At 42.5% G+C, this 18707-nt stretch overlaps 1 protein-coding gene across 3 annotated transcripts in view; it reads left to right on the top strand.

Moving 5' to 3' along the window:
• Nucleotides 1–18707, top strand: part of DHRSX (dehydrogenase/reductase X-linked) — a 320578-nt gene that overhangs the window by 134858 nt on the left and 167013 nt on the right. For all 3 annotated transcript variants that reach the window (XM_083172552.1, XM_083172551.1, XM_083172550.1), the window contains exons 2-3: nucleotides 15842–15949; nucleotides 17635–17703. In XM_083172552.1, coding sequence (XP_083028678.1) covers nucleotides 15934–15949; nucleotides 17635–17703 — 85 coding nt within the window. In that variant the 5' untranslated portion in view covers nucleotides 15842–15933. The remainder of the gene's footprint in view (nucleotides 1–15841; nucleotides 15950–17634; nucleotides 17704–18707) is intronic.

Raw genomic sequence — 18707 nt, 5'->3', positions numbered from 1 at the left:
TTTCTCGTGTTCAGTAATTGACGTAGAGGTGCAACCATAAGAGTATTTGTATTTATTTCTACTAAAAGAACAGTTGCTGTGAGCGATGCCGGCGTTTTTAGCGGATATTTTGAGGCTCTCTCACGGCAACGTTTGCACTTTGCCGCAAATATTCAATGGTAAATGGACCTCTTAATAAAGCCCTGAAGCTTAATGTGACCAGGCATTCAGGTTGTAAATATCTGGTGCATAATTTCAAGTTATAAATGTTCATTTAAAAAAAAAAAAATTATAATTCAAAGGAAAGTAGAATATCGCTGTATAATGTTCACTTCAAGTGTCTGTGTCAGTACATGGTATCGTGATACTCTACAGTATCATTAATTATTGTAATGACATCATTACAGCTACAGGTAGTGCATTGTGATTCAGCACATGTACATGGTAGTACTTACAGAAAATACAATTGCTTGTTATAGGCCTTGTAAGCGTGTTAAACAAAATCCTAATTAACAATTAATCTTCTGTCTCATTTGTCTCTGTTGGAGCTGACATGGTTTCCTTTTATTTATTTCATATAAATAGCTAAAATGTCACGGAGATGTTGTATAGTGTTAAGTGTGCAGTTCTTATACTCTTTAAACTGTATTTATTATTGTTCTAAAGAGGGTTTTTCTCCAAGTTTTAATTTGTTTTCAATAGTTTATTTTAAGAATAGATAAGCTTCATGTCAGTTAATACTCCTTACACAATTTGGACCATACATATGCTTATATTTTCTTTAAAACCATCTTCTAAATTTAAAGGCAACTGTAGAATATCACTGTGGAAGTAGGGAAGCATGGAGGTGCATTGTCCTTTTCTGAACTACTAGTATGCATATTGTTGCAGAGGAGACCAATGCTGATATTCGTTTCTCAAGTTCTCTTTGCTCAATGTACTGTATATGTATACTGTGCTACTTTTATAGTGTTTTTTTTCCGAGTTGCTTTGTTCAGTTGTGGAATAAGCTTAAATTTGTAAAGGGTTAAAGAAATATACATGTATTTTATGTGATTTTTTTTTTTTATACTGTAGCCTGGTCCTTCTTCCAGTGGATAAACATTGAAACATAGAATTTGACGGCCGATAAGAACCACTTGGCCCATCTAATCTGCCCCTTTTACTAGATAAGACTGTCCTTTTTTTGGAGGCTCTGCTTAGTTCTTGAACCATCCTTGGAGCCAGTTTCACTCTTCAATAATATTTTAGTCCTGTAGACTTGTTAGAGATTTGACTATATTGGAAAACACGGTGACTAGGGAGGCCAATCCCGGGATCGGGATTGGTAGGATCCCGGGATTGTGTCCTAAAACAGCTGGACTTGAATCCTGGGATTGAGCATTTGAATCCGGGGGGAATTGCGGGATTAGTGCCCGATAGTAAAATACCAGCAGACAGCAGTGCGGTTGATAGGAACGGTGGCCGGGGCTGTGCAGCGTGACCCCTGACATCACGTCACGCTGCACAGGCCGGCCACCGTCATGCCGCTACAGCACACTGTTCTGTACTCGGTCGCCTGGCCACATGCCTGCCCACTGTGCAGCTCGTCACAGCCGCTCGCTCGCTGGAGATGGTCCTGCTACTGCCTGTCACCATCACCATGTAAGTGCACTGCAGGGCAGGGTGGATAGTGGTTTTGGATTAGTCTGCATTTCATTGATGTACGGGGCAGGCAGTTTGGCGGGGGGATGGTTTTTTTTGTTTCGTTTTTTTTTATCAGGGAGGCCAATCCCGGGAATCACGGGATTGAGCATTTTTCAATCCCGAAAATTATGTGGATTTGTATCGGCGGGATTTCAAAATTATATGACGTTGTATTGCATTTATGAAGTCGTATTTTGGAGGAAAATGTACTAGTCAGTCGTATTTGACTGATTCGTATTTTCCGATGGCGTATGGATTCCTATTTTTTTCCGATACGAATTTGTATTTTAAATACAAATTCATATTTTAAAATACAAATTCAAAAAAAATAAAAAATAGTCGATCCTGGTTTAAAAAAATCATGCAAAAACCGTGTAGGGGTTCCCTGTATTTTTTAAAACCAGCACCAGGCCCAAGGGCCGGTCCTGGTTCCCAAAATACGGTGGACAAAACGAGTAGGGGTCCCCCGTATTTCAAGAACCAGCACCAGGCCCAACCTGCCAGCAGGGCATTGCCACAGCTGAGGGGAGACTTTTTATACAAGTCCCCCGGCCAAAGCATTCACCCCCTGACCGGTCACAATGGCAAATGCTGGATTTTAAGAGGGGGGTTTCCAAATGTAATCCAAAATCTCCCACTGGAGAAAGTACGCAAGTCTGGGGGAGCGGTAACAGCCCGGAAATTGGTCTTTTATACATTGGATACAGTATTGATATTTAACAGCACAGATGGTTTATAGTATAGGCTCTTTCAAACCTTTAAATAAGATAAGTGGTCAGGAAGGGTGTGGTATAGGGTTCCGACAGTCAGGATTCTGACAGTCATTAGCCCGATGTCGGGATCCCGACTGGCCGGACTCAGACAGCATGGCGAGCGCAACAAAGACCCTTGCGGGCTTGCTGTGCTCGCCAGGCTGCGGGCACGGTGGCTCGCTACGTTCGCCACCTATTCTATTCTCCCTCCTATGGGGGTTGTGGACCTCCATGAGGGAGAATAGCCAGTGGCCGCCGGAAACCCGTCCATCTGTGTTTTAACAGTCAGGATCCCGACGTCGGGTAAATGACTGTTGGGATCCCACTCGGCACCCGTCAGGAAAAAGGTTAAACCTATCACAAATATACAAACATAATAAAACCAGTAATGCACTTTCAAAACTTATAATCTCTCACTATATGGTAAGGCTCCTGTCTCTTCCTCCTGGCAGCTACTCTTTGGTCCATTGGGATGTTTGAGGGCTCAGATCCACACATATAGTAAATGTGGTAGAAGAAGCTGGTACACTAGACAAGTGCAGCAGCTCTGCTCTGTCCCTTCCACTGCATGATGTGATAGCATGCTGTGGAACTATGAGTCCCAGCAAGCCTCCCCCGCATGCAAGGACTTGAAGAACCACAAGTCCCAGCATGTGGGGCATTAAAGGGCCTGCTGAAACATTCCATAGCAATACAAATAGTAAAATTGACACACCAGCAAAATAAAACTTTATCCTATACATAGCCCTTTTTTATAGACACTTACCTATCTTGAGCCAGTAAGTCGCCATCCATCCATCCTAAAGAAATCCATAGGGGTACCCGTGGAAGGAAATTATACTTAAAAGTATCCTCCGACGTAGATCGAGTACTCTTCGTTCCATGTAGGCATCCCGGGTCTTGTAAAAAAACAGCTAAACCTGAGCCACCGGACTGAGGAAAGAGCCGCTTGATGACTTTGTTTACATTGTGCGGCAGCTCCTCCCGAATGCCGCTACTGGCTGCCTAGGGAACCCAGCGGACAATCTGGAGCCACTAGGCGGCTGATAGCTGTTTTTAATATTCGTAAATTTCCCACATTTTCTCATGAAATTAAGGGGGATAGTGATCAAAAAGTGTGTGTGGTTTTACACAGAAATACGTCTTCATTACAGAAATCTGCAATAATATAAGTTTATTGTAAACATAATTTGATGGAACTGGATGCTCAAACCACAGGGGGGAAATTTACAGGCCGATTATCTGCAGTAACTTTCCATGCAATTCAAATGAATGGCTATCCTAATGCTTCTGCCCAAGCAGACCTCATCTTATTCTCTTTTATTCATACAATACAAATTTGAGCTGCCTTTGACAATATTCTATCCATATGTGCCCTAACTATCAACTCTACTTCAATACCACAGTTGCCTCCACTTGAAGACATGCTAGCTTTTATCATAAAGGATGATTATATACACTACCATGCATATTTGCTTAAACAATACATAAAGCATGCCAGTGTGGCTGTGCCCTTGATTTAAGTATGTGTAGTGTCCATCATTTACCCATGTATTGACATGTTTATTTTTGGTTCATTACGAATATATTATCATTTGAAGTTGTGCAATGGTAAGGTTGGAGGAACTACAGTATCTTAGCCAGCTTTTAAGCAACTTTTTTACGACTATGTTTTTTTTTTTCTCTCACAGTTATTTTAATGTTCTTGTGTCAGCAAAAGTGGAATGTACATTGAAGATGTTTCACAATATCTATCTGAAATCCACATGGGGCAAAATAGCTCCTGGCGAATGGTTTTATCCTTGCAGTTTCCCAGTAACTTACAGTATGTGAGATACAATTAAAATGTTCTATTAACAGCTTATTAACTTTATATACTGTACATCTTGCGCTGTTGGTTTGTAAAGTCTTATAGCAGTTCAGATAGTGGTGTGTGGTGATAATAAATATCACCACCAAGGGGCTCTTGCTCCACTCAATATAACATAGACACACGGTTTTAAAGGTTAATCTGGAGCCCGCCCAGCCCTGCAATCACCAAATACCCGGATTACCATTGGATTACAAATCTCTGTGTGGACTTGGGAAACCTTAGGGAACACTTCGGTGGACACCCATACCTGGAGCCTGTCCCCCATTGAGAGGAGAAAAATAACACTACCTGGCAATAGGGGAGTACAGAGCTCAGATAAAGGACCTTGTCTTAAGGACTTCCACAGACAGGAGAGATAGAGTTTCCTAACGGGACTGGTAATTATTGCTCACCAATAGATACAATATTGTCTCATTCTAAATGTCAATATAGCCATATAAGCCTCATTGCCAACTCATAGCCCAATTGGGTAATTTTATGTTACATGTTGTATGTCTTGTGTGTCCTATTTGAGTGTAATTGATTGTACATGCGCATGTTTTATTGTGAATTTTTATTAAAAGAAGAAGACTGATTAACCTTTAAAACCGTGTGTCTATGGTATATTGAGTGGAGCAAGCGCCCCTTGGTGGTGATATTTATTATCACCATACACCACTATCTGTTTTGTCCGTACAGAGGTACACAATCCCTCAGTTTGTGTGGCAGCAGCTCCATTCAATTGTAATATTGGGTAATACCGTGAGATCTGCTTCCACTAATTTAGCACCAGCGCTACTGGGTGACTTGCTCACCAACTTTCTGTTTTTTTCCCCCTTATAGCAGTTCCTTGCTGCCCACATTTAAGCTATCCCAGTAGAGATACAGTATGTACATTTATGGCAGAACAGACCAGGTAATGGTGGTGTTATACTCCAGAACTGATTGCATGAGATGCTAAAGCCCCATATACACTAGAGAAATTTTTATACAATATTGCTAAGGAGGGTCTTTCTAAGCGATATTGTTTAAAAACGTATCATTTTCTATGCATGCTCCTGTGCATCATTACCGACTCCCCACTCAAATTTAGGAACTGATGGCTTTAGCACAGGACATGTGTATGTGCTGCTATTCAGGGGTGTGGTATAGGGTTCCGACAGTCATTAGCCCGACGTCGAGATCCCGACTGTTCGGGCTCAGACAGCATGGTGAGCGCATAATAACCGGTGGCCGTCGGGCAACCGTCTGTCAGAGTTTTGACAGTTGGGATCCCGGCGTTGGGTAAATGACTGTCGGGATCCCGACTGACGGGACCGCGTCCGGCACCCGGTATTCAGGGCAGATCCACCTCTACAGGATACCTGGACATGCTGGATTGCGGAGTGGCCCAACAACACAGGATACAACTGGAGATTGTAGTCAGCTAAATACGTCATCTGTCAGGTGTTTGTGCAGGATATAATGTAGAGGTGCATCATGGACAAACAGGACTTCTGGCCGGTGAAGTCGCAGGTCAGGAATGCAGGATACTGTATTACTGAAAGGTGCAGCATATAGACAAACAGGACTTCTGGCAGGTTTTGGAACAGACCAGGAATGCAGAATACAACTAAGCTGTGGCACTCAGCCAAACAGGAGCATGAGTAGGAACTAGGATTTCACATTGAACACAGGAACTGTGACCGACAGGTCCTGCAGGAAAGGATGCAATATAAAGGATAATGAAGAAGGCTCTAAAATCAACCGCATTTGATTACAACTCTTGTGCAACATAAGGGCCAGATTCTCTAAGCTTCAAAAGTGAAAAAAAATCGATAGTGATAAACAGCCAGCCAATCAGCTCCTACCTGTCTGACATTTTTCAAACACAGTCTGTGACATGACAGGTAGGAGCTGATTGGCTGGCTGTTCATCACTCTCCATTTTGTCACTTTTGAAGTTTAGAAAATCTGTCCCGAAGTACTGTATTTGTCCCTGATTCTCCTACAGCAATTATGTCCCGGTTGCCAAGCAAATGCGAAAAATGGTTACCATTATTGCATTACAGTATTAAGGTAATGGATTTGATTCCCACCAAGGCCCTAGTTGTGTGCTTACGCAGGATTCCTCCAGGCATGCAGGTTTCCTCCCACAATACATTTTGTAGACTGTACCCCCTATAAATATATTTAGAAATATTAGCAATTCTGCACTTACAGTATTTGCACTAAAATGGGATCTGCAATATTCATTTAAACCTGATGATAACACTGTAAATCATTATCTAGTTAGAAAAATAACAACCAATATACTAAAAACAAATGTGATTATGAAGAATAGCAAGTTATTCATTATGCTAATCAAATAACGTTTTCTATGATAATTATGGAATGTGCAATCCAGTTAGCAAACAATCTATGATCAGTCTGAACACGCAGCTGAAAGCCAAAGCCGCACAGATTACTGTACTTCAATAAGTTATATAGGGAAGATGTACCATATCAATGTTTTTAAGAGTGGAAATGTGGAGAAGTTGCCCAAAGCAACCGAATAACATCTATCCATCATTTTATACATTTTTTATTACACAATTGGCAACTGGTGGTCAAAACTTGTGGCCCATATCTGACTGCATACAGTAATATCAATTTAAAGGCACTTTAATCCTTGAATGGATTTTTTTTTTATGAAATAGTATAGATGTTAATGAATACATACAGTTAATGTTTATTACAATTTCCTTTTTCCTATTAGTTAGTTACTAAGGACTTTCCTTACAAGCCTTTAAGGGAAAAACTTACAGTTGCAGTTATTGTAAAATCTGGCATGTTTTGACTGCGAAAACTGTTTTTTAATATTCACTTCCAACCTGAAAAACCTGCATTTTGTTTCGAGCCCCGCCGTTTTAATGGTCACACTCACCGTTTCCACCTCACGGAACCAGCGAGGTGGAAATGGTAAGTGAAGGGGAGGGAGTTGAACACATTGACGGCTAACTATCAGCACCATTATAGCTTGCCGTGAGGGCATTGACTATGGGGTGTATTCAATGTGGCCAGCGAGGGGGTTAAATGTCGGGGATCACTGAAAACAAGCGATCCTAGCCATTTAACCCCCCGCGCCGAACGCTCACCCTATTCAGTGTTCCGGGGAATCCTCGCTATCAGAGGACAGTGATGATTCCCCCAAACAGCATGGCTTGCGGCTAATGTAGGGAGCCCGCTCCAAAACTGTAGCGAGGGGCAAACAGAGTATGCAGGGGGTCAGTTGAATACTGACCCTGCTTGCTGTCACAGCTCGCCCCCAGCATTGAATACTGCCCTATATCTCATAAAGGTTACCAAAAGCCTTTCTTTTAAGTTCACCTCACAAGTTTATTAACACAATGGGTATAGTTTAGCTAATTCATGTCTTTTTGTGAATAAGAGGATTGGCAATATCACTTATAATGAAACATGTTTCAGTTTATTGATTAAATATTAAACACTTTAAAGGCCATGGCCTGCCTGGTGAGAAAAGAGGGTATGATTCATCTTCCTCCTGCTGCCAAGCTTCTGTGGTTGCAACAAGACCTCAGACCACCAACCTCGCCTCTTACCCTCCTCTTGTACTGATTGAGGCATTAATCTGTGGCTGCTATGAATGGCGGAACCTGGCAGCGCCAGCTCTGACTGCAACCTACCACTGTGACGGAGCAGCAACCTCAATTAGTGGCCTCTCCCAGGGCAAGATGTGCTAAGCTTGAAAAGTGATCAAATGGAGAATGAATAAGTACCAGCCCATCAGCTTGTATATGTCATGTCACAGACTGGGTTTGAAAAATAAGAGTTAGGAGCTGATTGGCAGGTGGTTTATTACTCTCCATGTTATCACTTTTCAAGGCTTACTACATCTCACACCCAGATTTACAGTGCTGCAATTTACTGGCGGTGCGCATTTGTGGGCACCGCCACTCACCTCTTTCCTGCAAGTGGACCAAGGAAGCTGCATAGACACTGTTGCTGTGTGAACCAGACCCCGGTGCTTTTGTAGCCACCATTTTGGGTCAAACTGAAACTTGCATGTCACAGTTGTACCTTGTACACTACACACTGCTGCTTTATCTTGCTGCTGGCTATGACCAAGGGATTCTGTTCCCTGCATGATAGAGATAGAGAGGGTTGTGTGTTCCCCTTGCTGTGGCTGTATTTAATAAGAACAGCCTATCTGACTGTAGTTCCATTGAGGCGAAATAAAGCTGCTACACATTAGAGGAGAAGGAGGCAACTGCTGTCCCTTCAAACCCCGTTAACTGGAAAAATTATGATACAAGAGCTGGCAGATTGTCACCATAGTGAGATATTTATAAAGTTGCTCTTTTCTATCCTGATTGAGCTCTTGCTAGAACTACAGGGACTCTCCTAGAAAGTGATGGGGACGATATTTCCCAAACAAGATATATTACTTCCATGCGATGATTGCTTTATCATCACACTTTTAACAATTGTGTACATAGACCTTGATCGTTCTCCTCCATTAATTGTATTAAGATATATGACCAGCAGAGACCTTATGCCTTGATACATGATTTAACTACACAATGTTTAGGTGAAAAAAGGAAAGTGACACCTAATGGGTGCTTACAATGTTAAATGTACCCCCACGCCACCCCCCACTATAAACGTGAACCCGAAGCGTGGGGAGCGGCAGCGGTACGCAGCCTACGACCTTTTCATACCCCCACTATCCACGTCGGCGTGGAGCTGATTTTATAAAGTGTGGCGAGCGGACGCGCATAACTTCACAGGTATACACGTCCCCTCGCGGGGCTCGCTGCGCTCGCCACGCTTCGGGCTCGGTGGCTCGCTGCGCTCTCCACACTTTATAAAATCAACTCCACGCTGACATGGATAGTGGGGGTATGAAAAGGCCGTAGGACGCGTACCGCTGCGCTCGCCACGCTTCGGGTTCACGTTTATAGTGGGGGGTGGCGTGGGGGTGCATTTAACATTGTAAGCACCCATTAGGGTGCTTATACAATTTTTACTCGAATAGGGGGCTAAAATCGCATCGCAGTGCATCGGGTGTATGGCATGCGAGGCGATGCGATAAAAACATTGCGCGATCAATATCGGGGGAGCCGTGATAATATACAAGTACCCAAGTCTGCTAACTTCCCCAGGAAATTAATTGAATTTACCTGATGATCTCTTCATGGGGAAAAAGAGGCATGTTAAAGTGGCCAGCAGCTACTCCAGCGAAATCTACCACTAACTCTGCTTTTCATACTCTATTTGGAGTCAACTCCACTACTACATCCACCCCATCGGATGCAAGATTGGCAATAATGACTTTTGGAAGCTCAGTCGGTTCTCCCCCACCTGAGCATCAGTCACCTCACCTATCTTTCACTCTTGCCTCTTGGGTCCCAAAGCTCAGTGAGATCTTAAACCATCTGCAGCTCAGTGAGATCTTAAACCATCTAGGCAAGACATCCAACAAGACACTCCAAACCCTTTAAAAATAGATTTAAGAAACTGTGCACAGCCACCTCCCTTCACTTAAATATGACCTCACACAGGTCCCAGACAGGGTGGTAGTGTTTGAGGAACATAAAAAAAGGATGTGGACACACAAACAGTGCTGTAACAAGTGCTCCTAGGGCCCTAACTCCTTATGTGATGTCACGCACAGGGAGTGAGGTCACTGCACCCAGAATATACAGCAGTCTCCAGAGTCCGGGCTGCTGTAGTAGACAGTAGGGGGATGCTGCAGGGACACTATTGCTGTGCTCCTAGCTGCAGTGTGCCATTCCATGCAGCCTGCAAGCAAGAAGCGCAGGAAATGGGGTGGGTGAAAGTGTGCCCACTGAGCCTCTGCCCTTAGTGTGGTGCACCAGTTGCCCATACCTAGTTATAGTACTGCACTCAAATGGAGGCCCTGAACTCTCTGCTTACCCATCAGTTACACTTGATGATATTGATAACAGGCTGCAGAAATAATTTGAGGATTCGTGGTATTCCAGAAGATGTTGCTCACAAAGGTATTGAATATGTACTTCCAAAGATCTTTAATGAACTTCTGGATGGTGCTCCTGATGCTTGTATACATTTTGATCAAGCCTACCCTGCTCTCCTCTCTAAGGGTATACTGTCTGGAAAACCCCAGGACATTTGCCCTTATTCTTGTTTATTTGCAAAGGCAAATTCCTTCTCAAACGGACAAAACCATGTGCATTGCAGGTGGGGCAGATGTAACATGTGCAGAGATTATTAGATTTAGGTGGGGTTTTTTCTTCAAAGTGAGATCTAAATTGCAGTGTAAAAATAAAGCAGTCAGTATTTCCCCTGCACAGAAACAAAATAACTCACCAAATCTAATTCTCTCTGCACAAGTTACATCTCAAATTTCGCAGCCTTGCGAGTAAATCAGAATAAGGTCCTTGGTGCGGCACCGACTCTTCATTCTCGTCATTTTATCACAGGTTCTTCAACAGTTTCTCTGAAGCTAAGGCTAGAAGGGGTGCTATGCTAGAGGGGGGCTATCTTACATCTAGTTATATGCACATGTTAGACATCTTAAGGCCAGTTAGTTTAGGCTACCATCGCCGTTCAGAGGTTTTCCTTTGTCAATCTCTATATTCCAAACCAGGGTCAATTTTCCTTGCTATGCTAATCCCTCTATTTTATTGAGGATCAGTTAGAGGGAGTTCTAGTTGTTGGGGGTGATCTTAATTGAGTGCTGGAACCCTCACTGGATACTTCCTATGGTTCCACCGCTCTTCTCGGGGGAAGTTAGAAAGTTGAAATCTACTCCTCGCAATTTCCATCTAGTTGATACATGGTGACTGAGGCAACAGCAGAGATGAATTATAAAATATTCTCCCCTCAACATGGCTTCTACTCACGTATTGATTATTTTTTATTGGACACTCACATCTAGACCTAATGATACATGCTACGATAGGGCAGATTACAGGATCTGTCCATACCCCTATTTCCCTGATTCTATATCTCTGCACTGATCCACTTTGTCAATGGCATTGGAAATTCAATGCACAAATACTTCTAGACTCCTATTATAGGACCCAACATGAAATGGCTCTGGGGGACTATGTCACTCACAATGTCACTGACGATGTGTCACCAGTCTCAATATGGGGGTCACATAAATGTGCCATCTGTGGTAAATGTATCCAACTTGGTACATTCCACAAAAAACAACAACTTGAATGCTAGAAAGCCTTGTTAGCTTAAATCCAATTGCTAGGGGGTGACTTTACTTTGGACACCGTGATAGAGCTAAAAAATGAGATGCATGATCTCAATAACTTCCTAAATAAGGGACCAAAAAGAGCTTTTAGACAGTTAGCTATGCTTCAGTGGTGCTGTAAAATTATGCAATCAACACATCCAATGATTGGGCCTTTACAGGATACATGGTGTAGTAGACGCACTAGACATAGGGTTTCCTCTCTCATTTCTCCACTCACCCCCTTTTAACACAACTGCAGGAACTTACTGTATGTTCTCCCTGGCAGGTTACTTGGATTACCAGATCCTACCATTTCCCAATAGTGGAAAGGTGCCTAATATGTAGAAACACAGTCTATATATATTGATCCTGATTCAATGATGCAAAGAATTCGTCCAATATCAAATTTATTTTGATCTTCAATAGGTAGTCACATGTAAAAGCAGGTAATAAAAAAACAAAAACAACCCAACGCGTTTCGTCTTTAAAAAGACTTCATCAGGGGTACCATGATATAATCTTGTGGCCACTGCAGAATTTTTCACGTTGAATATGACTAATATAATCCTTTCCTATTATCCAAAACACAGATGGAGCGGAAGACATCTTTGGCCGGCGCTCGCCAGATCCCTTGCACTGGCGAGCGCCGGCGATAGAGACTGGGACGCGCGTGCGTCTCAGTTTCCTGTCAGCGGGGGGATGGGAACCCTGTCCGTCTCCGCTTCAGGGAGACGGACAGGGTTAGGGGGGGTGCGGCAAGGCGGCGAGGACCCGGGGCGAGCGTCGGTGAGGCTGCGGGGACCTGGGGGGAGCCCTGTTGTAAGCCGACGCGCGTGCATCTTGTGTGCGCGCGTCCCCTTACAGCGGCTGGCGGGGGATGGCGAATGGCGACTCTTCCGCCATCCCCTGCAAAGATGTCTCCCGCTCCATCTGTAGTTCATGAAAATCCTTTGAAGAGTTAAGTAAAATTACTAATAGACCGTAAAATATATATAGAGTTTACCAAATTGGTCACTCCAAAAGAGACTATTACGGTCACCAGAATACTAATGAGATGGTTTTCATTGGAAGATGAGTAGGACAATAATAGACTCTCCAATAAGCCTCTATCTCCTACAAGTCAGGGTAACATAAACTACCCTAACCATTCTGTTACCCTGACTTGTAGGAGATAGAGGCTTATTGGAGAGGTCTATTATTGTCCTACTCATCTTTCACTGAAACCCATCTCATTAGTATTCTGGCGACCGTTATAGTCTCTTCTGTGTGTACAGAATGAGTGATAGCGATCTACATCAGGGGCTGTGGGGGCCCTGGACAACAAAATTGTGGAGGCCCCCACAGACCAACCCCCCCCCCCCCAGGGGAGGCTGGTACCTGGGCAGTGCAGCAGGCAGGGTGAAAACTAGTAGCGGTATTGACTACTAGTTCCCATCCGCCTCAAGGACACTGCCGCTGACTTCCCATCTGCGGAAGGGACCCCAGCGCTGACTGCCCAGCCCAATGTAGGGACCCCTGTCCACCTGCACTGTGCTGCCCGAGCGTGAGACGACAGGAGCACCACACTGTGGTGCCGGTGTGGGGGCCCCGTGCTTAATCCGCCTCTGATCTATGAAATCCAGAACCACTTCCCTGCCTTTTTTTTTTGCTTAAGCAAAATCGCTTTGCACAAATCGCTGCATGTCTACGGGCTCTCTGGGCGATTTAGACACTGGGAAATCACCTACTCTAAATAGCTTAGCAAAAATGCTTAGCAAACATCTGAATGTGTGTATGTCCCGTAAGTCATTCTGACTTCTAGCAAGTCCCAGCCCGTCTCCTTGGATCCTGAATGTGCTCCACAGTTACTGGTAATTGAAGCCAACTTGCCGAATTCCTTGCCTGCATTGGCAACTGTTAACAGTGCTTCACTCAGCTTCTGTCACACTATCATATTACAAACTTCATCTATTAAACTGTACCTTTAGTAAATCTGTTTTTCTGGTTCTCTTTCTGCAACAACTACAGCTTGGCCAAGTATCTGTGTTTCTACTGCTAAGCTTCACTGCAGGATAAAGTTCTATCTCATACTCAACATTTGCCTGCTCATGATTACTATTTTTATTGCAGCACTCCTAACAAGGCTGTTGCAGTGATCTTGAACTCTGTCATGTGATTAACCTCTGTATTCCAGTTAGCTAACTTGATTCAATGAGTACTATACCTCCACACTTCCTTATTGCAGTACCTGCAGTTCAATTCCAGTCTGGTCTAGGTCCAGTTCAAATCTGCTCTAGTATTTAGTTGATTCCAGTCCAGTTCAGGTTCTAGTCCAGTGGTTCCAGACCCTGGTCCTCAAGTACCCTCAACAGTGCACATTTTCCAGGTCTCCAAACAAAATCACAAGTGACATAATTAGCTCCACCTGTGGATCTTTTCAAATGTGTCTGAATAATCTGTGCACCTGCTGGGTGACCTGTAAGACGTGCACTGTTGGGGGTACTTGAGGACCAGGGTTGGGAACCACTGTTCTAGTCAGACACTGGAAGCAACCCAGTGTTCAGTCCAATTCCAAGTGATTACAGCAACTGCCTATTGTTGCCTGATTCTGTGTTCGGTGACTATCCTAAGAAATCCGGACAAAGTTGATGGGGTTAAGCTAAATTGCAACAAAAATGTAATTTCAACCACATGATTCTCTATTTCATAGAATTTCACTCTCTATAGTAGGTAAATAATGTATTCTCCAGGTTTGTGCGATTATTCTTTACTAAACTATGTATCTCTGAAAGATTTTGCCTTGTAGACGGTTTTCCTTGTAGATATTTCCATGTATAATCAATCCTGACATTCTTGGTGTTCTACAGTATGCTGTTGACTTGAATTTGTTTCTTAGATTCGACATGTTTGTGTAGTGCCATGCTTGCTTTAGGTCAAATGCACAGCCAAACTCAGATACTATTTTGTAAGTCATACAAATGTTTTTTGAGGAGCTGTAGAAATAGGCATTTTTTTTTCTTTGTACAAATTCTAATACTGTTGAACTATATTACATTACTATATTTTTAAGTATCCAGTCATATTAATAGATTTATGTGTGAATAAAACAAAGGTGTGCAGACAAATTACCTTTTGTTTGTGGTTAATTAGTTATTCTTCGTCTTGTTGGACAATGTAGAATTGCAAGAGATGAAGTCAATAAATAGGCAAACATTACAGGACTCTTTGTAAAGGCTGCATACAGGTTAGGTCTATATATTTTGGCCTTTAGGAGAAGTGCTGATTAAAATAAGTTTAAATAACATGCTGTTATAGTTGGGTTGACAAGATGATAGATCGACCATTATTGGTCAATCTATATGGTATAATATTAAATGCAAAACCACCAGAAAAATATACCAGTGCCAATGCTCACAAGCCAAGATTAGTAGTGGCAAAATCAGATGGACAAAAGTAGGGATCCACTGAAAAAGTCGCTGTGTGTGCTAGGCTATGACAGGCAGTACATTATAGCAGGGAAATTACAGGGTCTCCATTTTACAACCATCGTTCAGTCTGCATCTGCAGTTGTAATGCAATATGTTGGTACAGCTTGTGAATGAAATGCATGTGTGGTTTGTTAGTGATCTGTTTCACCCTATGCCACTTTTCTAATTACAGAAACTTGGACTGAGTTTATGTATTGTGATAGAGTTGTAGGCTCCGGATGCTTTTTTTGTATCTGTGTGATATTCCTGTGTATATTTTAGCTAGAACATAAATATATTATAGTGTTATCTAAAGGGGCAAACATGGGTCGATTTCTACCTTTTTCTAAGCAATCTGACTAGATTGCTTAGAAAATGAGCACAAATTACTCCGTATGTATGCTATACAGCGACGGCGATGTGCAGTCTCCTAAAAATAGGCAAAGCCCCGCTCAGCACAAAGCGTCGCAGGAAACCCGTGATGTTGGCTGAGCGGTCGTGCTTAAGCATGTCGCTTGGCTAAGTAGCCGGGTCACCCTGTGTGTATGGGGCATGATACAATTGTATCATATGGTGTGTGTGTGTGTGTGTGTATACGTATCTAACTCTCCTTTTAAAATCTGGAAACATAGTCATTGCAATCTTTTTAAAGATTAATTTTCATATTTATTAACAGCTTCTTATATAGCACACACCTATATTCTGCAGCGCTTTACCATTTTTTAATTGCAAGGGGGATTTTTTCTATCTGTCTGGGCAGCAGTTTTCTGCTCGCAGTCAATTGATTAGGATCCCGGTGGCAGATGACTCCATTGTCTCCAAGAGTTCTGCCTCTGGTGTCACAGCAGAACAATGTTGTGCTGAATTAAATATGTTTGTATAATTACCAAATATTTGTCAATTTCTTTTAGATCTCCCACGACAAGATGGAAAAGTAGCTTTTATAACTGGAGGTGCTAAAGGCATTGGATTCTATACTGCAAAACATTTATCCAGTCTTGGGATGCACGTGATAATAGGTATGTCTTTCATCTTGCCATGAACACTTTGTGCAGTAACGGAACATGAAAAGCCCCATTAGTGGCTTTCGACTTTTACATACTTTATGTCTATGTAGCTAGTTTTTAAAGGTACCATATATACTCGGGTATAAGCCTACTTTTTCAGAACATTTTTTATGCTGATAAAGCCCCCCTCGGCTTATACTCGAGTGAGGGTCCCACTTGAGTCAATAAGTTTTTTCCCAGTTTTTTTTTGTTGTAAAATTAGGTGCCTCGGCTTATATTCGGGTCGACTTATACTCGAGTATATACGGTAATTTCTAGTTGTCCCAATTCTCATAATTGTCGGGGTGAAGTCTCCCAGCTGTAGTGGGTCTTCATTGGGCAGGACAGATTCGATGAACCGCAATCCATTGGCAGATATTTATTTATTTTATTTATTAAGTTTCTTATATAGTGCAACATATTTCATAGCGTTTTACAATAGGAGACAATGATACAACAAACTGGGTATTTACAGACAATCAAAGGTATGAAAGCCCTGCTCAAAAGCTTACGATCTACAGGGAAATAGGCATTAATTCCACCAGCAGTTTGGCCAGGGGTTGTAAGGAGGATGGAAAATGTGAAAAAAGAAAGATTGGATATGTGTGGTCTGTACAGTGGGAATGTGATTAAATAGGAATGGTACATTTGTAGTGCCTGTCATTGTTGCAGGGGCTTTGCAGTCGGATTGCCAGCCCCCGCAAGGGGACACGTGCGCATCCCTTTCTAACAGAGCCACCCCCACCCCGGGTCCCCGCTGCCTCGCTGATCGTTCCCGTCTCCCTGAAGCGGAGACTGGCAGGGTTCGTGTCCCCCACCGCCCGGTAACTGGGCGCTCCTTCTGTATATGAAGGTTAAGCGACCGGTTCTGGATATGAGATATTAGCCATGTTAAAAAAGTATTTTTACACATGTTTAATAACCCCCATCCCCCGTCACGACCGTCAGGGGATTAGGAGGGTTGCCCCAATACACCAATAGTATATGGGCCCCTTTAGCCTAATCAGTGTCTGTGTTTTACCAACTTAATTCAAACTCCTACGCAAGGGCAGAAAGTTGTTATACAACTGGCTGGAGGTTTGTTCTATTTAATTATGGTGACTTATACTGTTTTCACTTCAAAACATGGACACATTACTGAAAATCAGGTTCGACAAAGATGTGTTTGGCTCAGAATCGGACGGAGATACATAAAAATGCATTTCTCTGCCCCTGGAATTACATCTTACTGCACATATGCACATCTGTTACTTTACCAATCACATTCTGTCTATCATTTTCTAGTATGCAATAGAGAAATGATAGATACAATCTTATTGGTTGCTATGGGTAACATCACCTCATTTCATTTTTAGAAGCTTTAGTAAATTTACCCCTATGCCTCGTATCTTATCTTATTTTATCATGAGGTTACCCTTTGATGGTCATGAGGTTACCGTTTAATTTAACCATTTTCTACGAGACATGTTTGACATATTGTGTAGCATGAACTGTATGAATAATACTGTATATATAGCTCTGTACTATTTGTGAAACCCACATTATGAGTTAAATCCACAACAAGAATGATCCTTTGTCTAAAACATAAACAGAATTATGCAGCAATTGTGAGCATTTCTGTGCCATTCAGGAGATAAATGGTTGTTCTTCCATTACAGCTGGAAACAATGAAATTGATGGCAATGAAGCGGTGAGACGAATACATGAAGACACCCTGAATAATAAAGGTATGTATTTTACATGAAGTCAATACCATGACAGACTGAGAGCTAATGGTGCAGACTCTGTATTAGTAAGACGGCTTACCGGACCATAAGGCTTACCTTTGTGCTGCATCTTACATTTTCTTTGTCAGCTGAAATTTTAGTTGAGTTGATAAGACATAAATAAACATTTTCATTCTTTTTTATTTGCATTTGTCTGTAGTTATATTTTTGTAATCATGATATGGAAATACTAGACCTAAACAATTGGATCTGCTTAGATCCAAATAATCAAGCCAATGTCTATAACCCTATGAGTCGTTGTATTTTGTATTTCATACTTTGCATCTCCCCAAAGTGTAATAATATCTATGCATGTATGTATGTGTGTATGTATTTATGTGTGTCTGTGTGTGTCTCTTCTCCTGCCCTATGTCAAGAGTTTCTCCAATGCCAATATTGCAGTACAGATTTTAAAATATCCATGCTTGAGTCCATATGGTTAAATCAAATTGACTGAGGCACTCATTAAGTCACCTATGTTCAAGCATGGATATCCTTAAAACCTGGACTGTAACAGTAGAGTTTGGCAGACTCTACCTTAAGGCCCATACACACTGGTCGACTTTGAGCTGAAAGTCGCTCAAAACAGTAGGTTTGAGCGGCTTTCAGCTCAAAGCCGCCTAGTGTGTATGGCCCGGCGTTGAGCGGTGAGCGCTGCTGCGCACTCCTGCAACATCACCGGGAAAGCCGCTCATCTGCTGGTTATACCAGCAGATGAGCGGCTTTCAGGATGGCTTTGCATATCACTCCGCTATGCAACACCGTCCTCCACCTCAGTGTGTATGCATTGTCCATACACGCTGGGCATAGTCGCCCAGTGTGTATGGACCTTTATGTAGTGCACCCAACATTCTGCCAAGTTGGTACATTTGTGTAGGATGAACACTTTACAGAAGAAGTGATTCTATTTGTACAGTATATTGCATCTTGTACTTTTTTGTATTCACTGACTTTGACTATTGTTG

Source organism: Crinia signifera, chromosome 2 (genome assembly GCF_055691185.1).
Source record: "Crinia signifera chromosome 2, ASM5569118v1, whole genome shotgun sequence".
In the NCBI taxonomy this organism is placed as follows: domain Eukaryota; kingdom Metazoa; phylum Chordata; class Amphibia; order Anura; family Myobatrachidae; genus Crinia; species Crinia signifera.
The sequence above is the reverse complement of the archived record's forward strand: the minus strand, read 5'-3'. Positions and strand labels throughout refer to the sequence as shown.